Genomic DNA, 9,742 nt, shown 5'->3' with positions numbered 1-9,742 from the left:
GGGACAACCTAATAAGATGCGAAATTAACAAGAAAAAAAGAACAATTAATCGGTAGAAATGTTGAAGCAATAAATATTCGCACAACTGTTTAAATGTACTTTACTGGAAATTTGATGTTTTCTAATTCGCACGGAGCAATAAACTAATGTGTTTACGTTACAAACTCTACTGTAAATGGTTCGTCATAAGAGTCGTACAAATACTTATTGCTTCTATATTTTTATCCACTTTTCGCATTTTCTTGTTAATTTCATAAATTATATTAACTAGTAAATGTTGTTTGGACTATATCTATCTTAGAGACTTCCGAGAATATGTAAAACATCATTGATTATAAAAAAAGAAGTTAATAAACTACAATTTCACACAAAAATACTGGTAAATTGATCGGTGTACGAATTCTACAGCCACTGTATATATTTTTTTTTATACCATGCGATAGTATTTTTCGAGACGAATTCATTAAGCTTTAATGTATTTACCTGATTTTTATTAGTTTTCAAGATAGAACGCTTCAAAGTTTGCTCATTTTCAATCAAAAAACTCGGAATCATGCGGTTCTTGAAATCGACACGGTGGGTCTCACATAGGATTCTAGATCCACGGAAGGAAAATGGGAAGAATCCCAATATTCTGGGATAGTTCCATTTGAAAACGAAACTTGCCCATCATATCTCGTTAAATAACAAACTTGACAAACCGACTTCGAAATGAAGAGGTTACTCAATTCGACATTTTTTTTTTTTTTTATATATATATATATATATATATATATATATGTATGTATGTTACTCAATTACGTTCAGACGGCTTGAGCAATCGGAATGAAACCTGTTACATCTTGTAGGGCATGTCTCCAGGGTGGTCTCATTATCAACAAATTTTGGGATTTCTTATTTTTTACCCGTTTTTTTTGTTTTTTGTTTTTTTTTGCAAAAAACCGAAAAATTTTGTATTGCTTCTTATTCCGAAACGAATTGACCAATCCGATTGAATCTTCTTGCATATGGTAGGCCTTCGTTGCCTCTTAAAAGCTTTAAAAGATATTTGATCTACTTCCATTTTTTACCACTTTATTACACTTTTTACACCATGCAATTTCCGCATTTGAAATTTTGCATTCAGCCGATAGTTTTGGAGTTAGAGCTCTGTATCACTTAGACTGGGACACCCTGTACATGGAATGGAAAACAATCTTGCGTGAATTTCATAAAAAGTCCGTAGCGAACTTCGTATACGATACATTTGTTGGATTTCCCGATCGAGTATATTCTGCGAAGTATGTGTATCGCTGTTTTCTCGGTGGATGCGTGCCAAACTCGATTGCTTGCGACGATTACGTCGATATCGTGACAGGAGCATGAACAGCTTATCATGGATCCATTCGTCGAATTTTGCGCGAATCATCCCCGTGAACTGACGGTGATCAAACGTTTTATAGGCGTCAATGGGATATCACAGTCAGCAAAATTCTTTCTGGCAGGACAAGTACAACTCGCCGCAAAATTCTCCCGAGAACGGTGTCCAAATACGTTCGAACAGCGGATCGCCCCAACATCTGAGCTCATCCACCGACCATTCCGCCAGTTGCCAGCCGAGCAGCCTGAAACGTAGGGCTGGAGAGCCGTTGCAGCAAGTCACAGAGCTTGAAAAGAAGCATGCTAAAAGGAACGGTTAGTATTCATTCATAATATTCATCGATAACAGAGTGCCTCCTAAATGATCTAACTGCAAAATATGTTTAGTTTCAGACAAGTAATAGTTCATTCAAAATTAAACCAAGTAATAAGTATTCAATATAGAGTTGCACTTTACTTTGGCAGACCTAAAATTTTTAAGTTTCATTTACGTAATTCTATAGATTGTATCGAGAGAAAATGCAGAAATGCTAGCTTTAAGATGAGGAATCCACTTGTTCAAAAGTTATGAACAGTTAAAAGTGGCAGTTAATCGTGGCTGCACTTTACTTTGTCGGACCTAAAGTTTTCATGTTTCATTTACGTAATTCTATAGATTGTATCGAGAAAAAATGCGGAAATGCTAGCTTTAAGATGAGGAATCCACTGGTTCAGAAGTTATGAACAGTTAAAAGTGGCAGTTAATCGTGGCTGCACTTTACTTTGTCGGACCTAAAGTTTTCATGTGTCATTTACGTAATTCTATAGATTGTATCGAGAAAAAAATGCGGAAATGATTGGTTTAAGATGAGGAATCCACTGGTTCAGAAGTTATGAACAGTTAAAAGTGGCAGTTTACCGTGGCTGCATTTTACTTTGGTGGACCTAAAATTTTAAGTTTCTTTTACGTACTTCTATAGATTTTGTCGAGAAAAATCAAACATTCGCTTCCAACTTATTTTTGCACGCATAAAAAACAAACCGAGACATATTGTTATCTAAATTCTAAATTCTAAATTCATGAGCCACCTCCCACAACTTTTATTAGCATCATCTTCCCACGTAGGTTTAATTCCTTGTTTGAACATGCTGTAACCAAAAATGATCTAGATCTGTGGCTCTTTGTTTTTTATCCACACAGACTCTTTGTTCTCCCAACTATATTTCATAATGATTCACTCGCGAAAATTGAATCTCGTCCAAAGTACTCCGCCCAGTGTCCATCGGATGTTTAGAGAATTGAACTGAGAATTGAATCAAGTTTGTATCATTGAACTGCAGCGATGTCGTCATTATCTTGTAACTCCAAGTGTAGATATATCGCACAAAAGGTCGTGCCCAAGCGACCCCAGACTCACAGTCGTAGGCGCGATGTTTCCAAACATTCGACTCGTTTCAGTTTCTATAACAACATTTTACATTAGGTTCTTTGCAATTGCATCATAGAACTCGTACAATATCAAACACTGGTACTTCAAGGTTCACAACAATTTTTTTCACACGTTTATAAATGAGATGACACATTCCTTTATCACTTGGCAAACCTCGGATTCCTCGGAGGATCTTGAACCTTTCTCAAGACAACTTTCTGCTTGGCAACGCATCCGTTTGCAAAAAAAAACTCACGGATGGATATTTGCGTATTGACAATTGCGACGACTTGATCACAGTTTACTTGAACCTAGCAATTTAATAAATGTATATTGTAATTCAAAGACACATTCTTCTTAATCGCATTCCTCTTATAAAAGATTACACCTATTCAGAATTAAAAAAAAATCGATTTTCCAGTTTTTGTATTTTCATTAAGTACATAATATTGATTCTATTCAAAACGAACTTTATGCTGATCCCACAAATATTCTCGAAATAATTGTAATTACTTAACTACTACCAGTAATTCAATTATGTAATTTAATAAGTATATATCGTAATTCAAAGACACATTTGAAATTTTCTTAAAAATTGCCACGAAATTTCTGGACAGCCCAATACTTTTTAATTTAATAACTACTTGTAACTGCTCAGAAAGTAATTGGAGGCGACTTGCATACTTGCAAAGTCCTTTTTATTGCGCATAAACAATATTCTCGAAATAATTGCAATTACTTAACTACTACCAGTAATTCAACTATGTAATATAATAAATGTATATCGTAATTCAAAGACACGTTTGAATTTTTCATAAAAATTATTTAAGATTTCGATTAACGACACCTCAATGTTATACCTTATATTAACTAAATCTTCATTGTTTTTCTATCTCGGAGAATCCAGTCCAGAGATATCTTGATCACAGCAACACTTTTTTCAAATATGGTCTCAAAAATCGACCACAGCATTTCGACAAATTAATATTTCCGTAAAATAAAAATACAACAGTATTCTCAAAGACCTACTCCATTCAATTTTTAAAAATTAAATAAAATAAGTGGAACCTCCTTCTCAAGGAAAAAAAAAATCGTGGAAAAATCGCTTCCTTTCAGTGTCTGGACTATAGTTACGATCCTTTAATTCGAGACTTCTTTCCTTCCTTTTGAAATACGACAGCTGATTCTACTTCGACGATCCCTTCGAAACTGATTGGTGAAAAGCGTCGTACCCGACTCGCTACGTTCGACGCCTTTTCGACCACGTGGTCGGCTGAAACCGATAACTCTCGAGTAGACGGCGTATCGCACATTACGTTCGCGCAAAGACAGAGAAGACGGAAGACGACGGTAGTTTTTGGTGCGAGAGAAATTCTACGGTGTCGGGTGCGGTGTTCCTTCGAGCGGTGAGAGCACCTTCGGTTTGCTTTCGGGAGAACGTAGAATGAAGTGGTGCGAGAGAGACAGCTCCAGGCTACCCTTGCTACAGAGCCGACGATACTCGGCGATAACATCCAAGTGTCGACGACGAAACACCGTCACGACCCTCCAGGACTCCAAGTCTAGGATCGGGGTCATGCATCATCAATTTTGCATTAATTATGCCAACGCGCAAGCTGGTACAATATAGAATTGGTAAAAATAGAGTCCTAGTCTTGATTGGTCGTGGTATTGTGAAATTCACCTCTATCGAGTGCTAGGGATAGGAGAGATTGCGTCAAATGTTTCTCAAACCGTGATAAAGCGACGAGTCACTTGTACCAACGACGGAAACATCGTGCAATGTACAGTGCGTTTCAATGTGCGAAATATTGTTGTGATTCGAAGAGTAGTACGCTTTTCAAAACTTTCATTTATTGACTCTAGGGGAATTTCTAGTCTCTGTGGAATCATTTCTAGATTATTTATTTTGTTGTTGTATATTACTGTGTGTTATTATACAGGGTATTTCGTTCAAAGCGGAACGGTTAAATTCAATATTTGTTTACACAAATTTATGCTACCTATTGTATAAGATTATTTATTATAATATAGGGTCTAGCATTGAGAGGTTTCATTTCAAATTATTACATAAGAAGATGGTATAATTATTATACATACACCTGCACATGTTAAGAAAAACCCTGTATATTACAAATCATTTTTGTAACAAACATTTTTTTGACAGCTTCATCCCTTTAGGAGTGATATTGATTCTTAACTTTTTGAGATTTGATATCAAATAGATCTTGGACGATAAATTAGAAGCAGTATATTTACCATTACATATAAGAAATACTAAATGACAGTAGGATTTATTATATGTTACTATATTTATAAAATACTGACTTAACTATTAACGAAACTAAAATGAATAGAGTCCGCTCAACGATCCGCTCTACGTCTATTCGCGCCGTCTTTACCCTTCGACTGCTCAACTAAATCTGTCTCTAACGCTTCTTTTTCTACCTCCCCTTAAAGTTAAACTCTACCCAGGGTTTTTCCCAGGCAGGGGAACGTTGTTCTAGGCGGCCTCGCCGAGGCGCGCCTGGACAACATCAGCCCAAGTGGCCAGGTCATAAATTAAACTAAACTAAAGCTACGTTACAATATCCTTATACCTATCCTATAGCTAACGCTCTCTCTCTTTCTCTCTCACGCACACGCACACATTCCCACTCCTACATGATTACTACTGTTAGTACTTCTACTGTTACTACTGTAGCAACTTGACGTTCGTTGCTTTTACAGGGTCTGTCGGAAGCAATGGTTCCGGGCAAGGTTGGTCGACACAAGTGGAGGAACTGGCAGAACATCTCGCCGCTGATTTCGATGGATCTTTATCAGCGCTCGCAGCATCCGACCTCGCGACAGCCGTCGCCTCGTATAACATGAGGTAAATCTAATTCTTTAAATTATAAATTACACGTCCCTCCTGAAAACTCAAAGCGTGTGAACGATAGGAGTGATATTGATTCTTGACTCTTTGAAATTTGATATCAAATAGATCTTAGACGATAAATTAGAAGCAGTATATTTACCATTACATATAAGAAATACCAAAAAACTTATTTGTACATAAGAAGATGGTATAATTATTACACATACACATGCACATGTTAAGAAAACCCTTTATATTACAAATCATTTTTGTAACAAACATATTTTTGACAGCTTCATCCCTTTAGGAGATATTCAACCATTCCAATTTCAACGATACGCCTTGTGTATCTTGCATATCTATGCGAAAACGTGAGCTGGAATAAATACAGGGTGTGTCAAAAGTGTTGGAAGTTCTTGAAAGGGGTGGTTCGGGGGGTGATTTGAAACAACTTTTTCTTAGGACGAACGCACACGAGCGCAACCGATTTGAAATTAGTGTTCCAAACCGTCTGCGCTCTTTGTTTTACCTACTCCACTATCTTAGTTTTACCTAGATCCACGGCTATGCTACTGCGGCTGTCAAAGCGTAGCATACGCTATTGTGACTGTCTACTGCGTAGCCTATGCTACTGCGGCTGTCAAAGCGTAGCATACGCTATTGTGACTGTCTACTGCGTAGCCTATGCTACTGCGGCTGTCAAAGCGTAGCATACGCTATTGTGACTGTCTACTGCGTAGCCTATGCTACTGTGGCTGTCTGGCGTGTAGCCTATGCTACCGTGGCTGTTTACTAGCGCTTAGCCTATTCTACTGTGGCTGTCTAGCGCGTACAGGCTATTCTACTGCGGCTGTCTGGCGCGTAGCCTATGCTACTGTGGCTGTCTAATGGGTAGCCTATGCTACTGTGGCCGTCTATCGCATAGCCTACGTTCCACCGGCATACTCGCACTGCGATTGGTCGGGGTTTTCTGTTAATATCTCCATAAAGAAGCCTCGGACAACATTTTCCCAAAGGCAAAAGTTGTTTCAAATCACCCTCCGAACCACCTCTTTCAAGGACCTCCAACGTTCTTGACACATCCTGTATATGTATAAAAATAATTCGTTCACTATTTAGATACTTAACGATTCAGTATTCAAATATTCTGTGCAGTGATCATAAGTATCTGAATTTTCGTAGCATCGAAATAATGGTATGCACACCGGTGCTTTTGAATTTGAAACTCGCAAACCTCCGAGGGTGAACTCGTCAATTTTCGTGCTTATAACATACTCATTACTTTCTATTCTGTTATCATTAGATTTTTGTTGTTCTTTTTTGTTTCATGTTTGTATAATTTGTATTGACTTGCATATAATAAATAGAAATAAGATGAGAAAAAAGTTTCAGTTGTGAAGGAAATTGAGTGGACAAGTAGTGAGACTAATTACACTGTCTAACACGATTTTTTTTCCGCGATATCCACTAGGTGATTCTTATAGGGTTCCTCGTCCTAAATACGAAATATGAAAGTGAAACTGCTCCATCACCCTTAGTTTTCGAGAAATACGAGATTTTGTAAAAACGGTCGATTTTGAGATAAAACGTAGTACTACTTGAAAACTACGAACGCTAGAAAGTTCTCTTTAGTCTTAAATGATAGAGGAGTGTTTTCTGAATACGAAGACATATTCCTTTAGAATTATCTGCTCCTTTGAATGCCTGTAAATAAACACCGAATTTCAAAAAGGTGATGATGCGTGAATTTTTCACAAAATACTTTTGTATTTTAATGAAAAGTTATTCACCTAGGTCGAATTTACACTACGTTATCGGATTCTGCAAACATTTCTGAAGAGAAAACCACCCGCGGCAAATGTTGGAACGGTTTCTAATCCATGCGATTTGACAAAACGTCAACTCGGAATGCATGAACGATGTTTTGCCGCTGCACAGCCATTGCTCGCTATGTTTCGGTCAGTCAGGGCCGTCGCCACGGGATTCGCCTAATCGGTGCCACGCGCTATCGGTTTTTGTATTACATTTACATGTTCCAGATAGGTAATTCTTCATTTTTAATATTTCATTTATACTGGAACTCAACAAAACGAAAACAATTTTCTACTGTTTAAATTTTAATCATTAATTTCCCGTTTTTGTATCTTCAATTATTCGACTTTTGCTAATTTGGTATTGAGCAAACTTTATTTAAATCTAAATTGAATTATTTAACAATTCAATCTATAATTGTATATTTTGTTGTTAATTTTTAATGAAAACTGCTACTATAAAAAATCTCTCTTTAGAGCAGAGTTTACCCCCCAAACACTAACTTAAATAACAAAAGATTAAAGTATCGAAAAGTAGAAACATTAAGCTTTAAAATGGTTTTATATTCGTCAATGTGGGGCGAATTTTAACGAAGTTACGAGAATTTGATGGTTATTATTCAAGCACGTGGCGACGATTGTGCAGAACGCATGACGACGGCCCTGATTCACCGATATAAAGCGAGCGAAGCATGCGCGCCGGCAAACAGAATTCGTGCGTTCTAAATTAATATTTTCTGGATCTGTACGAACTAGAAAACGTTCCAACATTTACCGCGGGTGGTTTTCTCTTCAAAAATGTTTGCAGAATCCTATAATGCATAGTAAATTCGACCTAGACGAATAACTTTTCATAAAAATACAAACGTATGTGTCGTGAAAAGTACTCGCGTCGCCAACTTTTTGAACTTCGGTGTTCATTTACAGGCATTCAAAAGAGCAGATAATTCTAAAGGAATATGTCTTCATATTTAGAAAACACTCCTCTATCTTTTAAGACTACAAGAACTTTCTAGCGTTCGTAGTTTTCAAATAGTACTACGTTTTCTCTCAAAATCGACCGTATTTACAAAATCGCGAATTTCTCGAAAACTAAGGGCGATGGAGCAATTTCACTTTCATATTTCGTATTTAGGACGAGGAACCCTATAAGAGTCACCTAGTGGATATCGCGGAATTTAAAAAAAGTTTAAATTTGTTGGACAGTGTTATCAATGGAGTTTGGTCGAAATACATAGTAGTATTTATTCTTATTTATTATTATTATACTTAAGTTTTATTTATTATAATATTCTTACGGTTTTTATGGATGTTTTTATATTAGGAATCCAACGGTTAAAAAGTTGTGCGCATGTAAAGTTGAGCACTTTTCAGACGCCATATTGGCTTTTATCCATGCTCCGTTTGATCGATTAGGTAGACAATAACATTAAAATGGTAAAACATGTTACGAAAATTCTGTCTGAGTAGCTTTGAAGTCTAATTGACTAACAGAGCATCGGTAAAAGTCAATATAGCGTCGCATTTAACCTGCGAAATACGCCGAAATACGTCAACTTTAGATACGAATAACTTTTAAACCATTGAATTCTTAACATTAAAACTTAGATTTATGGATTCTAGGCATTAAAAGCTACTAAATAATAAAAAACAAATACATTTGAGTGGCCCGAAGTAAAGTTCAACCGTTTTAACTATTCACTAAATAATCTATGTACCATAAGAATATGTAATAAATAAATTTGAGTATATAAAAGTAGTATGTACTGTTTCGACTAAACTTCATTGATAGCTATTTCCACTATCTGTCCACATGATACATATGTTACAAATTGCATAAAGATTATAACTTGAATTATAAAATAAAACATTTCATAACGAAGAAATACAAATTGATGTGCTATACATACAATGTTTAACAGAGGTGTTGGCACAGGATGATTATTATGTTATAAATATTTATAACTACCAAACAAATTGATTTAAAGAATTCATTTTTCGATATATTTTCATGTTATATATCCTAGTTTATCATACACTAATATGGAATGGTCAAGAAACAAACTTTTGTTGTTATTTCATGTCCATACGTTTGCTTATATTATTCCATCTTGATATATAATAAACTACAATAAATAACATGGAAACATATCGAAAAATGAATTCTTTAAATCAATTTGTTGAGTAGTTACAAGCATTTATAATCATAACAATCATGCTACACTAATATGGAATGGGCAAGAAACAAACTTTTGTTGTTATTTTATGTACACATTTGCTTATATTATTCCATCTTGATGAAA

At 35.9% G+C, this 9,742-nt stretch overlaps 1 protein-coding gene across 5 annotated transcripts in view; it reads left to right on the top strand.

The window, feature by feature from the left end:
* LOC128875694 (transcription factor CP2-like protein 1) overlaps positions 1-9,742 on the top strand; it is a 48,864-nt gene that overhangs the window by 5,871 nt on the left and 33,251 nt on the right. For 3 of the 5 annotated variants that reach the window (XM_054121508.1, XM_054121510.1, XM_054121507.1), the window contains exons 2-3: positions 1,443-1,674; positions 5,499-5,643. In XM_054121508.1, coding sequence (XP_053977483.1) covers positions 1,443-1,674; positions 5,499-5,643 — 377 coding nt within the window. Of the gene's footprint in view, positions 1-1,442; positions 1,675-4,108; positions 4,388-5,498; positions 5,644-9,742 lie in introns of those variants that run through there. The other 2 variants (XM_054121509.1, XM_054121511.1) reach the window with 2 other exon arrangements.

This window comes from Hylaeus volcanicus, chromosome 4 (assembly GCF_026283585.1).
Source record: "Hylaeus volcanicus isolate JK05 chromosome 4, UHH_iyHylVolc1.0_haploid, whole genome shotgun sequence".
NCBI classification, from domain to species: Eukaryota; Metazoa; Arthropoda; class Insecta; order Hymenoptera; family Colletidae; genus Hylaeus; species Hylaeus volcanicus.
This window is presented reverse-complemented; position numbering and strand designations above follow the sequence as displayed.